The sequence below is a fragment of the Drosophila virilis genome, chromosome 3 (genome assembly GCF_030788295.1).
Source record: "Drosophila virilis strain 15010-1051.87 chromosome 3, Dvir_AGI_RSII-ME, whole genome shotgun sequence".
Classification (NCBI taxonomy): domain Eukaryota; kingdom Metazoa; phylum Arthropoda; class Insecta; order Diptera; family Drosophilidae; genus Drosophila; species Drosophila virilis.
In genome coordinates, this window is record NC_091545.1 from 22,654,120 (window position 1) to 22,675,843 (window position 21,724).

The following is a 21,724-nucleotide window of genomic DNA, read 5'->3' on the forward strand; positions in this document are numbered from 1 at the left end:
GAGTCGCTCATTATGAGCGTGCTCATAATGTTTGTTTGCCCCACGATGACGTTGCCAAACAGCGAAAGCGCCCAGCAAAAAAGTCAAGAATGAAATGCGAACACCAACAACAAGCATACCAAAAACAACAACAACAAGAAGAAGAAAGCTCACTGACGATGAGGCGACGATGCGGCGAGGCGGCGAGGCGGCGAGGCGGCGAGGCGACGATCAACGACGACGTTTATAGTTCAACGCACCGTCAGGGCGTGCTCCCTGCTGGCATCGTTAGCGGTAGCCATTGGCCAGTGCCCCGCAGACGCCGCTCGGCTTTGGGGCTCCTTGCGGAGGAAGAAATCACTCAGCCGCCGGCTGCAGCGCGCGCTGCAATTCTTCCATTGTCGGTCATTGATCGTGCGTGCTCATAATGAAGCCAACGACTTGCTGGCTCTTTCATTAACTACACGACCTGATCATGTTCTGATCTTATTATGTTGACAGACAGAAACAGAGACAATGATAGGGTGACAGGGACAGCGAGAGAGAGAGAGAGAGAGAGATGGGAAAGATAATATTGACAATCATAAATCATAAAGATCCTTAACTAGTCTGATCTTCAAAATATGACTTTTTAAGAAGAACTCATAATCTGGATTTACAAATCTTACAGCTTATTAAGTTGACACACTGATATTACGAACCAAAGAGAGAGAGAGAGAGAGAGTGAGAGATAGAGATAGAGTAAGAGATCATAAATCATAATGATCTTTAACTAAATAATAGATCTTCAAAGAGAAAATTTAACTCTAAGGCGCATGCCTCAAGCTTTGTTTTTTATCATATTCTACGAATGAGCCGTAAACTCTTAAATAATTGTAATATTGATGACTTAATTTAATGACTGAGCGCAGCTAAACGATCTTATTATAAACTGAATAATAGAGCTAGAGCGAGATGATGTTGCCACCCACAACGAAAAATGATAAATCATAAAGATTCTTGGACTGATCTTCAGCGCGATCATAGTTGATTAAATCAAATGCTGTCAATTGATCTCTGGTAACAGCTGAAATATAAATTTTATGGACTGTCTAGCTACTTGTGTTGATCTTGTTGTGATACATTCGTATGCCCAAGCCTAGGGAACAAGATCGTTGGGGAGATCGGGCTACTGGCTTGGCGAGATCATTGATCTTACCTACTTGGTGCTGCTAATTTCTATTGTTAAACTAAACTAAATAATAGAGATAGAGATGAGGGATCATAGGGATTCATAATTAGACTGATCCTCATAGCGATCATGGCTGATCATATCAAATGCTAAACGATCAATTTTGTGCCCTGATCAGCTACTCGTGTTGATCTTGTTGTGATCCATATGTACACCCACGCCCTGGGCACAAGATCGCTGGGGAGATCGGGCTACTGGCTTGGCGAGATCATTGATCTTACCTACTTGGCGCTGCTAATTTGTATTATTAATTCAATCAATCACAGCCGGCGCGCACCCTAACGATCCGATCGCAGCATGGATCGACAGCGAGCATTGATCTCACACATGTCTCTCTATATATATATATATATATGTATATGTATATATATATAGTATATATATCTCGTCTCGGACATGCTCTCACTGGCGATTGGCATTTCACAAATGCGCGCCGTTCTAGTTTTTCGCTGTCGATGTGAATTTTTGATGTTGTCGGTTGATTCGCAATTTCGACTTGCCGACTTGCCGACTTGCCGGCCTCTTGGCTAATTTAATTGTTTGCCTTTTCATTAAGGCGCCCGGGAGCTGGGCCCTCGATGCGGCCCATGGCAACATTTATAGCACACAAATGCGCGCCTCTCGCTCGGCTTTTAATTCACTAATTGCTAATGCGAGCAACGCTTATCAAATTGGAGCATCGCGTCGCAAGCATTTATTTGCCTCGACTTTATATGCTTCTCTCTTCTAATTTTTTGTTTTTTGTTTTTTTTTTTGTTTTTTGGCTACTGTCTGATGTCTAAGAGCTGCCTTTGCCGTTGTTTGTTTTAATTTAGCTACACATTTTAGTTCAAATATTTGATAAGCAGCCGACGAGGCTGGCATTTGCGTAACTTTCGGCATTACTCATACGCCCTGTTAGCCCGTTTGCCCCTCAACTTGTTTACACTGTGAATTGCTTCCGCTCGCTAAAATACTTTTCTAATATTATTTGCTCTACACAATTTTTGCTGTATCTGAATGTCTAATTAACATTCGCATAGCCGCATTCGCATTATGGCTAATTTGTTTGACGCTTTTTGCATTACGAATTTTTTAACTTTTGCACAAATTTAATTGTGAATTTGAGCTTTAACGAAAATCAAGTTCAATAAACGCTTAACGAGCGCTGCGGAGGCGTTGCTTATAATTGTTTTGACTTTACTTGTATTTTATTGAACTTTGCACTGAGCTCAGTTTATTGGGACTTAAATTCATTTAAATTATTATCAATATTGGTTTTGGTAGATAGCTTTGTTGGGTTGACTGAGTCGAGAGATTAAACAAAAATAAAACTTATTTTTATCACTTTTATTGTATATTCTAAATATATATTCTTGTGCTCGTGTATTGATTAGAATTAATTAGCATTAAATTTGGGAACCAGCTAAAGTCCTGGTCATAATTTGTAGCTTTTATTCAGCTGCTGTCCAGGCTTTTGATAACTTTCCCTTATAATATTTCTCATCAACATGTGTGCACTTTATGCAGCCCTAAACTAATCGAATAAGCATAAAGTTGCCCTAATTTGTGGTATCTATAAAAAATTCCTGTTTGAGCACAAAGTGGGGCACACACACACATACACACACACACACGGTCGCAATCTCGAATGTTGCAAAGAGACAAAACTAACTCACTTTTCAGCTGGCACAGCACTCGACACCCGCTGCAGTTGTTGGTTGTGGCAACGCCTCCGCATTGCAACCAAAGTGAATGCAACTTTTAACACCTCCCATTGGGGCATGCCACAGCAGGGGAATGGAAATGGGACTGCGAGCAGGGCAGGGGGCAGCTGCGCCAACGGCAGCCAACTGTATTTTTTATCTAATTAGGTAGTCAAAATATACAAAAAGAGAACGCGCCATGTTTATAAGCATGTGTGTGTGTGTGTGTGTGTGTGTAATCTAAACTGTGTCACTAAAGAAAAATCTGGCTGGGCACAGAGGAGACAGATGAGAGAGGAGCAGCAGCAGCAACCGCTCAACTTTGCGCCCAGAAAATTGTGTCAAACAGATAAAAGTGTTGATGGAGCTGGCATGCGGGGTGGATGCGGGGCGGATGCGGGGCGGAGCAGCGAGTGGAGCCACTCCGGCCACTCCTTTGGGGGCCAGATCAGAAGCAGCAGCAGCAGCAGCATCAGCAGCTATGATTCTAACCTCAATTCTCTTGCGCTTAATGTGTTTACTGGAGAAAACTGGCCCGAAAATTGTGGAGCATTTGAATAATTTGACCAGAATGCAATCAAAAAAACACACAAAAGCAGTGAAAAGCACGCAAGAAGACGCCGAAGACTTAATACCCTTACATGGCTTCAAAGTGTTTGCATGCAAAACTTTTATTATCCAGCATTTCTTTCCATAGGAGTTATATTGTATATCAAACATATTAAATAAGACCTTACAGATATGTTAAATTCTTTTAGATAAATTTTATATTTTATAGAAAGTATCAGTGATAATACAATGTAAATATTATATATTCTTAGTTATCATAACAAAATGTCTTTAAAATCGAATTGATCTATTTTAAAGCTCTTATGAGAACATATTTTACATATCATATATGTGCACAAGATATCTTCACCAACTCCATAACCAAAATGAAATACCCTTTGCAAGGGTATAAAATGAAGTGAGATAAAAAGCGGCTAAAAAGCCGCTGTCCAAAGTAGGCGGCAGCGTTGATTTAAATGGCACCCAAAAAGTCAGTCATGGAACGAGAAGGCAAACACAACCGACAGAGAGAGAGCGGGGAGAGGGGGAAGAGACAGACGACGGGGCGAGAGATGGACAACTATTCAAATTGAGGTCATTCATCCCGCTTCGTTGAGCGCGCTTAAGTGAATTATATGTACGTAGTTGTAGATACTCAAACATGTATCTGAAAGATACATATGCGAGCTAACCCATAGCTCTGGCTATGGCTGTGTGTGTAGCAGTAGTTATGTGTCGCCGGCGGAGCTCGGTAACTTTTTGAATGGGCATTAAAACTATATTTGTCAGCCAAGCCAAGCGGGCAGCAGAGGAAAGGGATGGGGAGTGATGAGAGAGGGGTCACAGATCTGTGCCAGCAAGCATTTACACCTCTTCAGAAAAAAAGATGAAAATAAAAAAAAAAAAACAACAGCACTCAACCCATTTACTGTGGGGCGAAAGCCTTTCTCCATGCCAGAGCTAAGCGGCTTAGCTTTTGGATTTGCATAATGAACACGTTAATTGCTGACAATATAAGCATTGCTGATTGACTGCCTGACTGATTGACTGACTGATTGAGTGTAACTAAACGATCGTTCAAAAGATCGTTCAACGCCCTCCCAGCTGATATCATCATCATCATCATCATCATCATCGAGCACATTATCATCATCAGGCATTGCACGCACTTTACATAAATATCTGCATAAATCAATTCTGTATTTTGATTTCCTACGTTTTCTTCAATTCGCATTCGATTTTGGACTCTCGTCTGTCTGTCTGTCTGTCTGTCTGACGGTCTGTCTGTCGGCCTGCCTCTAACTCTTTTGGGGCGTCGTTTCATTTGCTTTTCATATGGGAGTAGGTCAGTTCAAAATTTGCATATGCCTTGACTGATTTTGATTTCTTGCTGATTTTTTATTCATATTCGCTCTGGCTCTTTGCCCCGCTCCGCTCAGTTGCATTTATTGCCCGATTTAGGCAACAAATGGCAACACTTGCCAACCGCCCGCGCGCCCTTACATTTCAAATGTACAACACGTGGCACAAGGGGCAACTAAGGCGATTAGCCACAGACTCTGGCAATTTGTTTGGCTTTGGTTTCGCTTGATTTGGCCCAAATGAATGCCAAATTTTTGCCTCTTTGTGTTCGCTTCGATTGCGGCTTTTGTTCAAATGCTGCGTGGGACCTGATTTTCGATTTTCGACTTTCGGCCATAAGTTTATGCAAAAAGGTCGCCAAGTGACCGAAAAACCACAAAATCAAACCACTTCAAGCGATTGTCAATGAACAATGGACACAGGCCCAAGGGAATCACAATTGCGGCTTATTACATTCTATATAAATGGAATACCTGCACTTAAGCTTTAAGCACATCAGCATTGTTGGCCAACTAACTGGCTAATAAAATAAAGCTTACAAGTTCAACAGCTACTTTGGTATCAAACCTTCGATTAGGAAACTCCCCTTCTACTAAGATAAGTAGACGCTTTTTTATGCCCTTACAGAGTGTAATCCCACACCATTAACTCTAAGCATATATATATTTTCTAGTTCTGTATTTTAATATAGCTAATATAGTTCAGTTGAAGCAAGTATCTCCAAGTATATTTACCTATAAGTACATAGATATTCTTGAATAGTATTAACATTTGAATACCTATATTTAGCTTTCTGTCCATCCAAATTAATTTGTTGTTCTTATAAGTTGCCATATAATCTTTCAATAGTATATGAGGATATTTAAAGGAGCATTTAATCATCTATATCGAGCATAGAATACAGCTCAATGATTAATTACAATGTTTGGCATAAGTTCTTAACTGTCAATAACAAGTAAATAATGCTCAATTAAAATATCTCTTTACTATCGATTGCAAGTAGATATCGTCGATAAATGCTTGAAATGCGATATTTAACAAGAGCTATTAACTATCAGCAGCAAGTGCTTGATAACGATGTTTAACCATATTTCATAACTATCGATCCAAGTCGATATCATCGATAAATGCTTAAATGCCGTATTATCGATGTATTCGTTTATCGATAGGTAAATTCAGCTACCGTTAAATTTATCGAAATAAACCAAACTCAACTAAATAGTTCTGTGCCTTGCGTGGCCCTTGGCTGAGACAGTTCTCACCTTTCTTTAAACAACTTTCTTTGCTTTAGTAAAAATCAGTTCATTTCTGTATAGCTGTACAAATAGCGCACTATCAACTGATAAATCACTTAAACTATGTTGAATTATAGTGTTATCCACTGGAGTGGTGCAGGCAGGTCAACAGCTAAATCAATAGTTCTATCTGTGAGTTGTGTGCCACATCTAAGCTATCTATAAACGCAATGCTATAAAATGCCAAAGGCAGTCTTTGAGCAGCCATCAGTTAAGATTCTTTCGCGTCGAAGACTATAGCAGAACCCCTACTCAGATGCAGTTAGGTGAGGCCTTCTATTCAGTCACGAGTCCTGGTTGCCAATCTAAAGAGTTCTCCTGCAGCAGTTATTCAGCTCTGCCTGCTGCTGTGCGTCAGCCAGGCTCTGGCTCAGCTTGGGCCTACGGTGACGTGCAACCTGGACGGCTTTTGCTTCTGCACGGGCCATCAGGTGGGCGACTTGGTGCCGGACTGCAAGGACTGCAGCGCCTACTACAAGTGCGGTGCGAGCAGCATTCAGCACGAGCTGTGCCCGCCCGGATTTGTATTTGATGTCCAGCTGCGAGCCTGTGCGCCGGGCAAGTGTCCGCGCGTGGATGGCGAGTGCTCCACGTCCACCTTCTCGCCGCCGCCGCCAGATGACTGCCAGAATTCGGAGGTGCAGTGTGCCTTCCATGGCCAGATAATTCCACATGACGAGCATTGCCGCTTCTTCTGGACCTGCGTGGAGAACTGTCCGCGGCTGGGTTTCTGTGAGATTGGCAAGTGGTTCGATCGCAAACATTTCGTTTGTGATTTTCCCAGCAATGTGCGCAACTGCCCCGCGGGCAGGGACTAAAAAGTGGAACAATAAAAACCTGGGCCCGAACAAGTCAAAAAGAAAAGAAGATGGTTCGTGAAGTGGCTTCTGCTTGAAGCGGGGTTTGAACCAGCATGTGGTTCAAATCGTGTTTTGTTGAAGACTTTCACGTAGTTTTACTGAATTATTGCACTTTGGAAATGCTTTCGATACGGCCTTCTTTTGAACTCTATTACATATATGGTTAAATAAAATGTATCTAAATTTTGCAGTTGGTTTTCCTAAGAAGATTTTCCTTTTACTTTTCGGTTCGTGTCTCGGTTCAGCTGTTGATTTCTTTCTTTTTTGTCTGGGATTTGGTTTAGGGTTCGGTTCATGGTAAAAAGTAAATTTAAATAGCGTGCTCGAACCGTTTCGGTTCAAACTGGTTGGTTGCCTTGCTTTTAGCGCTCATTAAATTGCAATTGGCGGCATGAATAGGCAACAACAACAACAACAACAACAACAACAACAACAACAACAATAGCAAAAATTATGCGTTAATGTACGCAAATTGCTTGACACAATTTTTATTTGCGAGTGGGCGGTTGGGCGTTGGGCGGGGCGGCTGCTGCGTGTTCGTGTGTATTTTTTTTTTTATTATTATTACTGCCTCGTTGTGTTTATTGGTGTTGTTGTTGTCGCTGGCAAGCAACAAATTTAGCACGCAACTAACAATTTTTAGCTGCTCCAGATACAACAACTGCCACCGACACACACACACACACACACAAACACACACATCGACACACCTTGACGCAAGCAAACGCAAACAAATGCTAGAAAAAATCATTTGTGCTCGAGCGCACCGAAGCTGAAATACCCTAACAGAAAAGTTTTTAAAGTTTCTCCAAAATTTCCATAAAAAAAAATTTAGATTAAAGGATTTTTGTGCAATTTTTAATAGAAAGGGACTCAAATTGTTTAGATTACATAAGATTGAGTAGAAAAACAAAAAAAAATTGATAAGACTTGATAAAAATCAAATATGTTAAAAAATAAAAAATTGGTCAAAATGAATATTATACAATATAAAGCTTATATAGAAAGATTCGAGTCTCTAGCAAAGATAAGAAAAATTATATTTTATGCTATCTATGAAACATTTCTCAACTTTCTTAAATTTCTTTCTACGAACTATGCACTTAACATTTTATAAAATTCAGAGGCTATTTCGAAATAAAAACATTTCAATTAGTTGTCAAATACGGTTGCATAGCTGAAGCTACCCACGCAGCAAGCATAGAAAAGCAGCAACAAAATAACGAAAAAAAAAAATCAAGAAGCAAACTTTCACCCAAGTAAGCCGCAGCATTTTGGACAATTTCGTAACTGGGTAAACACACGGACTGCTGGCAAATGTGGAGTGCATAAAGTGCAGCACGGCGACAGCAACAAAAGCAATAGCAACAGCAGCGACAGGTGAATGAACGACCTCAAACGAGGTCAGCAGCAACTGCGGGCCAAATTACGCCGTTGGGTTGTGGGGCCAGGGCAGCGGCCGGAACCGGGGGCCGAGCCAGAGCCCGAGCCCATTCAAGCGCGCAATAAAGCCAAAAAAAAAACAAAAAAACTAAAGAAAAATCAACTATATGCAGTATGATTATGTGAATACTTTGTTGCTGTTGTTGTTGTTGTTGTTGTTGTTGCTGTTGCTGTTGCTGTTGTCGGGCAGTTGATGGCAGCTTGGCTGGCAGTTGGCTTCAGTTTCGGATTGAGCTTCGCATGCTAATGGCCAGCCACATGCCGGTCAACAGTGTGCAACATTTGGGCCACTTTACGGCTGCCGATTCACATTTCTGTGACCCAAATCCTGGCCTGGCACACACCGCGTCGCAGATGGATGTGCGCTGAATGGATGCTGTGAATTCAAACAAGTTAGTCCCTAACTGCACGCCTCCCCACTCCATCTCTGACACTATCATTGAAGCCATTTGGCTGCACTAAATCACTTAAGATGCTTTCAGCAGGCAAAGAACTTTAGGCTTAGTCTTATTTATGTGACTGCTCCGGCCTGGACTCTGTGCTCCGCTCTGTGTGTATAATGGATGATGTTGTCCTGCACAGTTTGTCGATAGTGCCAGAGAGTGGGCGTCTAGTGTGGCCTGTGGATGGCCTGTGGGTGGTGGGTGGCTGGCTGACTGCCTGTCAGGTGACTGGCTAAAATGTGGAGCAGCCTGTCTAAGCCGGCACGGCTGAATGGCTAATGCCGTAGATTATGGCCGGGAAAAGCAGCGAGCGCAACAAATTATTTATGTGAGCCACAATGAAATGTGGCATTTGCAGATAAATATTTGTTTGGATTGATTTTGTTAAGGCACTTGATAAGACTCAACTTTAAATGTAGCAAATAAGTTCTTTATGAGAGCCGCAAAGGCCTTTGGCATAAACATTGCCTTCTAATATGAATCAAGAATTTAAATTATTTATTTACCATTGACTGAACCTTAAGTCGGACTAGTTGAATCAAAATTAAAAAAGTTGTAGCTCAAATTTATTAACAAAATTTTTATGAATATTATTGCAAAGTTGTTTAGATTTAGGCATTGCGATAATCAACCTTACTTCCTTACTTTCGTTTTTAATTTCCTAATTTATTTCTTACTAGTTTTGTTTAATAAACATGCAAAATATTGTAACTACTTGCGGAATTTGAACCGGCGACTTTCCAGTTGTTTGTCAGCTTCTATGCTATGTATTTAAAATTGAACGCGGTTTGGGGCTCCACTCTAAGAAACACTTGGTAAAAATCTGTGAATCAAGGCTTAAACCAACTGGTGAATCTGACTGGTTCGCTGGTTCAAACCATGCTGCGGCATGCTACATATGTTGCCTATTAAACTTGAATCTATTTGCAGTTTCAAAATATGAGAATCTTATGTGCGAATTGATATCACTTTGTGATACTTTGTGATATTGAGCTGCTCCACTTATTGGCAGCTTTATGAGGCTCTCGAGTGCCCAATCTAGCCTTCGGCTGCAGGCGTACCAAGTCAATAAAAACATCAACAGCGAACAACAAGCTGGCGAGAGCGGGCGCTAGGCAAACAAATCGTGCAGCTGGCAGCGTCGGCGCAATGAGCTGCTAATTGAAGACACCTTAAAAATAATAATACAAAAATAAACAGAGCAGAGCGCCCGCCACAAACAATTAGCAGAGTTGAAGGTGTATGCAGCAACAATGTGCAGCTCTTGTGTGTTGTTGTTTGTGTGTGTGTGTGTGTCTAGTTATTATGTCATAATTAATTTACGAGCTGTGACAATTAACGAGATGAGCAGCTGATACAAAGCGTGACTGCAGTACAGCGCGCACAAGGCCAGCGCTAAAAAAGTGGCCCACAGATGTGGGTCAATGCATTGGCCAAGCCCAAACGATCAGTTGCCGCTCTGCTCGCTTCTCACTTCTCACTTCTCGCCTTTCACTGCCCACGCGCATTTTGAGTTTTCCGGGCGCATGCTGCGTATGCGCAATTTCTTTCGCCTGGCTGTGGCTTGAGCAAGGTCTTGGCCTACTCGCTGACCACTTTGCACAACTTGAACAGACATCGCCGCGCGCCGTTTCGTCATAAGTGCAACAACAAACATGTGTAAAAGATACAAAAGTATCTTTTGGATTGTCTGTTGCTGTTGCTGTTGCTGAAACGGACGCCGCCGCCGGCTGTGGCGAATACCACAGCAGCAATAACAATAACAATAACAAAAACAAAAACAAAAGCAAGACAAAGCACGCACACAACAAAATCAGACAGTTTTTTATATTGAGCACAGTGGGTCAATGTCCCACTGATAAAGTGAGCGTCGCCAGCGTCAGCGCCAGAGCCAGAGCCAGAGCCAGTTGCTGCTGCCACCAGTTGAGAGCCAGCAGCAACTGGAGCAGCAGCCGGCTGCCAAAAGGCAAATGCGATTTTAATTAATAAAATATGCTGTGTATTTGGTTGCACAAAAGAAATTTCACGTTTACATTTTTGCAATTTGTTTCGTTTGCCTTCTGCTGAAAACTAAAACGTCAAGCTAATGAACATTTTCTTTTTATAAATATGCTAAAAAATTATGATATTTATTTTGTATTTTCGTTTTTGAGCGGAAGCAACAACAATTTGCTGTCTGCCAAGTTAAATTTTGGTACAAATTTGCCAGTTGAGCTGCTACAAGAATTTTGTTGCCCATTTGCTATGAATGATACAGTGGGTGCGTCCATCTGTCTGTGTGTGCGTGTGTTTGCTTTAGATTTATGCGTGTGCCACTTTTATTGTGTGACATTTTGGCTAAGATTTAAATATAAATTGCTTTAGAAACTAATAAATGGGTTTCCATTGCGTGTGACGCAAACTTTAAGTAACAAAGCTAGCAACGTGTTGCTATGTACGATTAATATAAATTTTAAATAATGTTGCCCAATTCGTTGATTGTGGCGCAAAAATAAAATAAATGTGCGTTATAGTTAAAAGCAAATATTAAAATAACGCCGCTTAAAAGTATGCTACATTACAATTACTAATTTTATGCACAAGTAAAATGACACCTCTTAAAAGTATGCAACACTTTATAACATACACATTTATTGAGCCGCAATTGTTAAGTATGAACATTATTGTGTAGCATACTTTTGCGCTGTTACTTGGCGCTTTAATTTGAATTTGAAAGCCAACTGACAATTCTTTCTCTCTTTCTTGCAGCTGTGCGTTATGGTCGCGTACCCAAGCGTTCACGTGAGCTGAACGGTGCGGCAGCAGCAGCAGCCGCTGCAACAGCATCAGCAGCCAGCGCGCCCCTAAATGTGGATGAAACCAGTGCCAATAATTTGCATACAAATCTAATACAGCAACAACAGCAGCAACAACAACAACAACAGCAGCAACAGCAGCAGCCGCATGCGAGCAGCGTGCAGCGCGTAAATACACCAAGTACACCACAAACGCCACAAATGTGTTCGATAGCCTCGTCGCCATCGGAGCTGGGCGGTTGCAATAGTGCCAACAACAACAACAACAGCAACAGCAACAACAATAGCGGCAATAACAACAGCAATGCAACAGCTGTAGTTGTGGGCAACCATCATCAGCAATTGGTCAGCATGGGCAGCAGCGGGGACATGGCCATGACCCAGGTGGGCATGTGCCATCCGCACGATCATCACGACAGCCTTGCCGGCACGGCCAACGAGCTGACCGTCTACGATGTGATCATGTGCGTCTCGCAGGCGCATCGCCTCAATTGCTCCTACACCGAGGAGTTGACACGCGAACTGATGCGACGTCCAGTGACGGTGCCACAAAACGGGGTAAGTGCCGCATCAAATTCAACTATATCTGTCCGATTAACGGGCGATTCATTTATTCCTTTGCAGATTGTCACCACGGTGGCGGAGAGCCTCGAGTTTCAAAAGATCTGGCTGTGGCAGCAGTTCTCGGCGCGCGTCACGCCCGGCGTGCAGCGGATTGTGGAGTTCGCGAAACGCGTACCCGGCTTCTGTGATTTCACCCAGGACGACCAACTGATACTCATCAAGCTGGGATTCTTTGAGGTGTGGCTGACGCATGTCGCCCGCCTCATCAATGATACGACGCTGACGCTGGACGATGGCGCATATCTGACCCGACAGCAGCTCGAGATACTCTACGATGTGAGTGAAAAAAAAACCCAGAGCGAAGCCAAAGAACGTACCAATATCTGACAGACGTGCCCACGGATCCATATGATATAGAAGTCCAACTTTCCAAGCTTCCCATACCAAAACTAGATTTATATATTTATATATATCCAATGAGGATAAGCGTTTATTCATGTAGTATTCAAATGCATAGTTTAGCAAGGATATTTTCATTTTATGATTTTTTATTTTAAGTTTGATCTCGTTTTGTTGCCATCGACTTGTCTAATACGATTTTCCATTTGCAGTCGGATTTTGTGAACGCCCTGCTGAACTTTGCCAACACGCTAAACGCATATGGTCTGAGCGACACAGAGATTGGTCTGTTCTCCGCGATGGTGCTGCTGGCATCGGATCGGACGGGCCTCAGTGAGCCGAAGGTGATTGCCCGTGCCCGGGAGCTGGTGGCGGAGGCGTTGCGTGTTCAGATACTGCGCTCGCGAGCGGGCTCAACGCAGGCGCTGCAGCTGATGCCGGCGCTGGAGGCTAAAATACCGGAGCTGCGCTCACTGGGCGCCAAGCACTTCTCACATCTCGACTGGCTGCGAATGAACTGGACCAAGCTGCGCCTGCCGCCGCTCTTTGCCGAGATCTTCGACATACCCAAGGCGGACGACGAGCTGTAGATCCCACAAATGTTCTACAATCTGTATGTTTAAGTAATTAGCGTTTAACTAAGAGTTGGCAGCATTAGATACAACTATCCGACATTAAAGCAAAAGGCAACCAATTTATCAGATACAAGATACAAGATACAGATACATAGTTAACTACAACTACAACTAAAACTAAAACTAAAACTAATGTAATGCATTAAATATTTAGCAATGTTGAAGGCGTTCGCAAACATTTGAAGCAAACACACACCAACACTCACACACACACACACTCACACACACACACCTGCACACCTGCGATTATAGACTTTGAGATACTTTTAACTGAGAAATGTTTTTGTTAATTTTGAAATCATTCTAAAGCAGCTTGAGCACTAGCCGTACATACTTCATGCGCAACATAAGATTTATTTATTTCATTGTCAAGCTCATCAAATCATGCCCTATAAATCGAATCGAACCTATCCATAATCCCGCTTCCCAACACGATCCCCACATTATTTGCAACTTTTCAAAGAAACAAAAATAAAACTAAAAAAAAAAAAACTCGACTGAAAAGCGAGCGTTCAAGTTCGAAAAGTACTGTTTACTTTCTAAAAAACAAATAATAATAATATTAATAATACTTACTGTATAATTAAAGAACTACTTATAAATATATCAAATATATACAAAAATATATATATATATATATATATATATATACGATGTAAACCTAGAGTTATCTAGTGTAGTTCAAGCAAAAAGACCCAATTTTCTTTGCTCGTTTATTGTATCTGCGTGTAAATAAATTTTAAATTAATTTTTAACATTTAACAACGGCCACGCCCTGATTATTATTTCTTTAAGTTGCTAAAATGATGCTCTTTCGCGGACCGAAAAAAAGGTTTCCCCGCGAAAAGTGTTAACCGACGACGGCCACAGACGTCGCCATCATCATTCGAAAAGTGTTCATAATATATTCGTTTATAAAAGATATCGCATAAACTTAAGTGCTTCATTTGTATAACTTGGAACAATCAAATAATTTGATGAATTTTTGAATAGATTGGTGCTAAATTTGGTGTATTACGTTTTTGACAACCGAATACATAGTTCAAGTAAAATAAATCATATATATATATATATATATATAGATAAATACTATATATCTTCAAAAGTCTAAAGCTCTTCATTAATTGTTGAATTTATATAGAAGATTTTGTAAATTTTATTAGTGTGAACAAAAATCATATTATAGTAAATATATATATATAGAGGTAGCTGCGCTCAAGACCTGAGGGCGAGAATTGGCGTAGCGACCGTTTTATGCTCCATGTGTACCTTTCGCTTATTCAACTAGAATATGTATCTAAAGAAATAAATAACATTTGCAATATCTTAGTAAATTCTCCACTAAATGTTCTAGCTGCAGCTTATATCCAGAATCTATTCACTAACCGATTCAAATTGAGAACCAGTGTAAAAGCCAGTGCGCATATTGAAAACTTTGTGAATGTAGCATTAATTATTTGATTTGTAATAATACAATGCATAATTAAATTATACAATTATATATACGATTATATGTAGCTCATAGATACACTTTTTTACCTACTGTAGCTTTGATTACATTTTTCAATGATGTGTCAAATTTTAAATGGTAATTACGGTTAGTACAACATGCATCAAATACTCTACACAAAACGCATTAATAAACTCAACAAAAAAACGAAGATAATGTCAAAGAACAAACGTCGACTTCCTACTATTATAATGTATCTATCAGTCGCTGCTCGACAAACTCGATGCAATAAATTTATAAATGTATCAGATGTATCGTATGTATATCCAAATAGCTTTGCTATAAACTAAGCAAGTGCACAACTATACTAAAAGTCGCGCCCTTCGACTAACTAAAGCCCAAGCAATATGTAAAGCGAATAATACGCGACAAAAAAATAATAATCATAATTAAAAGAACCATTCAAAAGATTCTATTTAGTAACCGGCTCAGACAAGCAAGTTGTGTGCACTGAAACGCAATGCTATCTGGTCTGAGCAGGCATTTCATGTTCAAAGCTCTATATGTCGTCTATCTATCAAGAGTTTCTAGATTTCTAAGGCGTGTCTGTCTAGCATTTGTTTTGCCCTGGGGCAAGTTTTTCTGTCTACATACAAAACGAGTTCGCTTAACTATCAGCTAAACAATGCAAGTAATAGAACCAACAGTATGCATAACGATAAGCTACAAAAGATACGTAAACGTATTCGCAAAATGAATAACAAAAAATTAAAAAAAAAAAAAACAATTATTATGCAAATAACAAACAAATTAAATCGCAAAACAAGCGCCGCAGATTGTAATAAAATTACAGACAAGTACTTGAAAGCAAACAAACGTCTCTGAATAAACTGAATACTACTATGCTGGTAGCTATACAATTAAATAAAAACCTTTATGAAAGAGCTCGTTTTGTCTGGTTGACTGACTGATTGACCGAGTGATACACTGACTGACTGACTGACTGACTGACGTTAAGCAGCTGGAATTCGTGCAGAGACTTCCTATTGGGTTGAAAGTGAGCATCAAGAACTTTTTTTGATCCATCGATTTTTTTGAATTCCAATTGATAGTAGGAATGCGCACAAATTCAAGAAGGCCTAACATTTTAAAATCAGACAATATTTACCCGAGATAATGCAAAAATATCAACATAAAGGTTTGATTTTCGAACCGATCCATATTTTGGGAATAAACATAATGTAACTCCGTTGCTTTTTGGTCGATTTTGTTTTGTCCTCGTCCTCCCAATTCAGTATATATAATGAAAAGGACGAAAGTCCTTTTAGACAGTATAGATATGATTGCAATTCTTCCGTTAATTAACAAAGCTATAACTCGGCCGTATTCTTGCGAATCCTGACAAGTCCTGTATCGAATAAATCGTATAAATAAGGGCGATAAACTGTCCAAAGGACATCAAAATCGTCCTTGCCGTTTCCGATATATAGCCAATTTTCTAAAAAGGATATTTTTTAACTAGCCATAACTCGGCCAACTCCGGAAGGACATCAGAAGGATATACGGTTTTCAACACGTGGAGAGCAAACTATCGATTGGCATTCAAGGATTGCAAGAATTCGATAAAAAATTTCATTAAAATGTATCCTAGGGGGTTAGTCGCAAAAGTGAGAAAAATCGAAAAATTCGGGACTAACTTGGACATTTACAGGACTATCGGGATGTCCTTTGGACAGAAGATAATGCTCGTCCTGCCATTTAAGAAAATATAAAAAAAAGGACGAAAGTCCTTCAAATGGCGAAGTGTTAAGGACACTATTTGCATGAGAAAATGGGCCATAGCTCGCCCATATCCGGGTGTATTCTCACAAATCCTGCGGCGAATAAATTGTACTAACCAGGACTACGAACTGGCCAAAATTCATTAAGCTTGAAGATATTCCAGGATTTGTGTTTTCGGGGCATTTCTGTGCGCTCCGAGATGAAAATTTCACAATTAAAAATACAAGTCCTGGGGTTCTTGGATGACCCCATATTTTTTGATGCAGATCGATGCAGGGGGTCTATGCGATCTTAACGCACCATGTCCTTTGAAAATCTGCACGGAATTGCCTAAGTTATGGTCTTGTTCCTTGCAAATTGCTCCGTATATAGTTTTTGCCCTGTTTAATTTAAATGTGTTTTTATCTTTTCAGACTAACAATTTACGGACTACAATGAGTGTTAAGGACCTCTACGACTGGCAAGGCAAGTTTTACAAGGATCGGACTTTGATTAAGCCATATATACTTATTTTCAATTTAAATAAGCTAAAATAATAATTAATGCTAATGATTTTTATAATTTTAAGAGAAATAATTAAGAAAACTTGTATAAAAAACAACAATTTTATATATTTGAACATAAATAAATCAATTATTTAAAACAAAAGAAGAAAATCCAGTTTTTTAATTAAAAAAATTCAAAAATCAATATTCCAACGCTTGGCCCACATTTAAAATTTTTGAAGATATGAAAGATGTTATGACGTTCTAAAACGACATAACTCCACGCGGAGATATGACGTTCTAAAACGACATAACTCCACGCGGAGATATGACGTTCTAAAACGACATAAGTCCGCGTGGAGATATGACGATCTAAAACGACATAACTCCGCGCGGAGATATGACGTTCTAAAACGACATAACTCCGCGCGGAGATATGACGTTCTAAAACGACATAACTCCACGCGGAGATATGACGTTCTAAAACGACATAACTCCACGCGGAGATATGACGTTCTAAAACGACATAACTCCGCGCGGAGATATGACGTTCTAAAACGACATAACTCCGCGCGGAGATATGACGTTCTAAAACGACATAAGTCCGCGTGGAGATATGACGATCTAAAACGACATAACTCCGCGCGGAGATATGACGTTCTAAAACGACATAACTCCGCGCGGAGATATGACGATCTAAAACGACATAACTCCGCGCGGAGATATGACGTTCTAAAACGACATAACTCCGCGCGGAGATATGACGTTCTAAAACGACATAACGTTCTAATATGACATAACTCCGCGTGGAGATATGACGTTCCAAAACGACATAACTCCGCGCGGAGATATGACGTTCTAAAACGACATAACTCTCTAATACTTATTTTCAATTTAAATAAGCTAAAATAATAATTAATGCTAATGATTTTTATAATTTTAAGAGAAATAATTAAGAAAACTTGTATAAAAAACAACAATTTTATATATTTGAACATAAATAAATCAATTATTTAAAACAAAAGAAGAAAATCCAGTTTTTTAATTAAAAAAATTCAAAAATCAATATTCCAACGCTTGGCCCACATTTAAAATTTTTGAAGATATGAAAGATGTTATGACGTTCTAAAACGACATAACTCCACGCGGAGATATGACGTTCTAAAACGACATAACTCCGCGCGGAGATATGACGTTCTAAAACGACATAACTCCGCGCGGAGATATGACGTTCTAAAACGACATAAGTCCGCGTGGAGATATGACATTCTAAAACGACATAACTCCGCGCGGAGATATGACGTTCTAAAACGACATAACTCCGCGCGGAGATATGACGTTCTAAAACGACATAACGTTCTAATATGACATAACTCCGCGTGGAGATATGACGTTCCAAAAGACATAATTCCGCGCGGAGATATGACGTTCTAAAACGACATAAGTCCGCGTGGAGATATGACGTTCTAAAACGACATAAACCCGCGCGGAGATATGACGTTCTAAAACGACATAACGTTCTAATATGACATAGCTCCGCGTGGAGATATGACGTTCCAAAACGACATAACTCCGCGTGGAGATATGACGTTCTAAAACGACATAAAGTTCTAATATGACATAACTCCGCGTGGAGATATGACGTTCTAAAACGACATAGCTTCGCGTGGAGATATGACGTTCCAAAACGACATAGCTCCGCGTGGAGATATGACGTTCTTAAACGACATAACTCCGCGCGGAGATATGACGTTCTAAAACGACATAACTCCGCGTGGAGATATGACGTTCCAAAACGACATAACTCCGCGCGGAGATATGACGTTCTAAAACGACATAACTCCGCGCGGAGATATGACGTTCTAAAACGACATAACTCCGCGCGGAGATATGGCGTTCAAAAACGACATAACGTTCTAATATGACATAACTCCGCGTGGAGATATGACGTTTTAGAACGTCATATCTCCACGCGGAGTTATGTCGTTTTGGAACGTCATATCTCCACGCGAAGCTATGTCGTTTTAGAACGTCATATCTCCACGCGGAGTTATGTCATATTAGAACGTTATGTCGTTTTAGAACGTCATATCTCCGCGCGGAGTTATGTCGTTTTAGAACGTCATATCTCCGCGCGGAGTTATGTCGTTTTAGATCGTCATATCTCCACGCGGACTTATGTCGTTTTAGAACGTCATATCTCCGCGCGGAGTTATGTCGTTTTAGAACGTCATATCTCCGCGCGGAGTTATGTCGTTTTAGAACGTCATATCTCCGCGCGGAGTTATGTCGTTTTGGAACGTCATATCTCCACGCGGAGTTATGTCGTTTTAGAACGTCATATCTCCGCGCGGAGTTATGTCGTTTAAGAACGTCATATCTCCACGCGGAGCTATGTCGTTTTGGAACGTCATATCTCCACGCGAAGCTATGTCGTTTTAGAACGTCATATCTCCACGCGGAGTTATGTCATATTAGAACGTTATGTCGTTTTAGAACGTCATATCTCCGCGCGGAGTTATGTCGTTTTAGAACGTCATATCTCCACGCGGACTTATGTCGTTTTAGAACGTCATATCTCCGCGCGGAATTATGTCTTTTGGAACGTCATATCTCCACGCGGAGTTATGTCATATTAGAACGTTATGTCGTTTTAGAACGTCATATCTCCGCGCGGAGTTATGTCGTTTTAGAACGTCATATCTCCGCGCGGAGTTATGTCGTTTTAGAATGTCATATCTCCACGCGGACTTATGTCGTTTTAGAACGTCATATCTCCGCGCGGAGTTATGTCGTTTTAGAACGTCATATCTCCGCGCGGAGTTATGTCGTTTTAGAACGTCATATCTCCGCGTGGAGTTATGTCGTTTTAGAACGTCATAACATCTTTCATATCTTCAAAAATTTTAAATGTGGGCCAAGCGTTGGAATATTGATTTTTGAATTTTTTTAATTAAAAAACTGGATTTTCTTCTTTTGTTTTAAATAATTGATTTATTTATGTTCAAATATATAAAATTGTTGTTTTTTATACAAGTTTTCTTAATTATTTCTCTTAAAATTATAAAAATCATTAGCATTAATTATTATTTTAGCTTATTTAAATTGAAAATAAGTATTAGAGAGTTATGTCGTTTTAGAACGTCATATCTCCGCGCGGAGTTATGTCGTTTTGGAACGTCATATCTCCACGCGGAGTTATGTCATATTAGAACGTTATGTCGTTTTAGAACGTCATATCTCCGCGCGGAGTTATGTCGTTTTAGAACGTCATATCTCCGCGCGGAGTTATGTCGTTTTAGATCGTCATATCTCCGCGCGGAGTTATGTCGTTTTAGAACGTCATATCTCCGCGCGGAGTTATGTCGTTTTAGAATGTCATATCTCCACGCGGACTTATGTCGTTTTAGAACGTCATATCTCCGCGCGGAGTTATGTCGTTTTAGAACGTCATATCTCCGCGCGGAGTTATGTCGTTTTAGAACGTCATATCTCCGCGTGGAGTTATGTCGTTTTAGAACGTCATAACATCTTTCATATCTTCAAAAATTTTAAATGTGGGCCAAGCGTTGGAATATTGATTTTTGAATTTTTTTAATTAAAAAACTGGATTTTCTTCTTTTGTTTTAAATAATTGATTTATTTATGTTCAAATATATAAAATTGTTGTTTTTTATACAAGTTTTCTTAATTATTTCTCTTAAAATTATAAAAATCATTAGCATTAATTATTATTTTAGCTTATTTAAATTGAAAATAAGTATATATGGCTTAATCAAAGTCCGATCCTTGTAAAACTTGCCTTGCCAGTCGTAGAGGTCCTTAACACTCATTGTAGTCCGTAAATTGTTAGTCTGAAAAGATAAAAACACATTTAAATTAAACAGGGCAAAAACTATATACGGAGCAATTTGCAAGGAACAAGACCATAACTTAGGCAATTCCGTGCAGATTTTCAAAGGACATGGTGCGTTAAGATCGCATAGACCCCCTGCATCGATCTGCATCAAAAAATATGGGGTCATCCAAGAACCCCAGGACTTGTATTTTTAATTGTGAAATTTTCATCTCGGAGCGCACAGAAATGCCCCGAAAACACAAATCCTGGAATATCTTCAAGCTTAATGAATTTTGGCCAGTTCGTAGTCCTGGTTAGTACAATTTATTTGCCGCAGGATTTGTGAGGATACACCCGGATATGGGCGAGCTATGGCCTATTTTCTCATGCAAATAGTGTCCTTAACACTTCGCCATTTGAAGGACTTTCGTCCTTTTTGTTATATTTTCTTAAATGGCAGGACGAGCATTATCTTCTGTCCAAAGGAGATATGACATTCTAAAACGACATAACGTTCTAATATGACATAACTCCGCGTGGAGATATGACGTTCCAAAACGACATATCTCCGCGCGGAGATATGACGTTCTAAGACGACATAACTCCGCGCGGAGATATGACGTTCTAAAACGACATAACTCCGCGCGGAGATATGACGTTCTATAACGGCATAACACCGCGCGGAGATATGACGTTCTATAACGACATAACGTTCTAATATGACATAACTCCGCGTGGAGATATGACGTTCCAAAAGACATAATTCCGCGCGGAGATATGACGTTCTAAAACGACATAACTCCGCGTGGAGATATGACGTTCCAAAACGACATATCTCCGCGCGGAGATATGACGTTCTAAAACGACATAACTCCGCGTGGAGATATGACGTTCTAAAACGACATAACTCCGCGCGGAGATATGACGTT

General features: G+C 40.2%; 2 protein-coding genes across 3 annotated transcripts in view; both read left to right on the forward strand.

Moving 5' to 3' along the window:
• Nucleotides 1-15,516, forward strand: part of Eip78C (Ecdysone-induced protein 78C) — a 39,315-nt gene extending 23,799 nt beyond the window's left edge. Inside the window, 3 exon segments of the mRNA XM_070207805.1 lie at nt 11,596-12,200; nt 12,267-12,542; nt 12,818-15,516. Coding sequence (XP_070063906.1) covers nt 11,596-12,200; nt 12,267-12,542; nt 12,818-13,195 — 1,259 coding nt within the window. The 3' untranslated portion in view covers nt 13,196-15,516.
• Nucleotides 6,267-7,168, forward strand: LOC138911011 (uncharacterized). Of its 2 annotated transcripts, none has more exons than XM_070207806.1 (2): nt 6,267-6,367; nt 6,426-7,168. In XM_070207806.1, exons 1-2 carry the CDS (start codon nt 6,358-6,360, stop codon nt 6,917-6,919), a joined length of 504 nt encoding a protein of 167 aa, XP_070063907.1. In that variant the 5' UTR covers nt 6,267-6,357; the 3' UTR covers nt 6,920-7,168. The 2 variants fall into 2 exon arrangements, with proteins under 2 accessions (XP_070063907.1, XP_070063908.1); XM_070207807.1 differs by having other exon boundaries at nt 6,276-6,367; nt 6,429-7,168.
• Nucleotides 15,517-21,724: the final 6,208 nt, after the last annotated feature.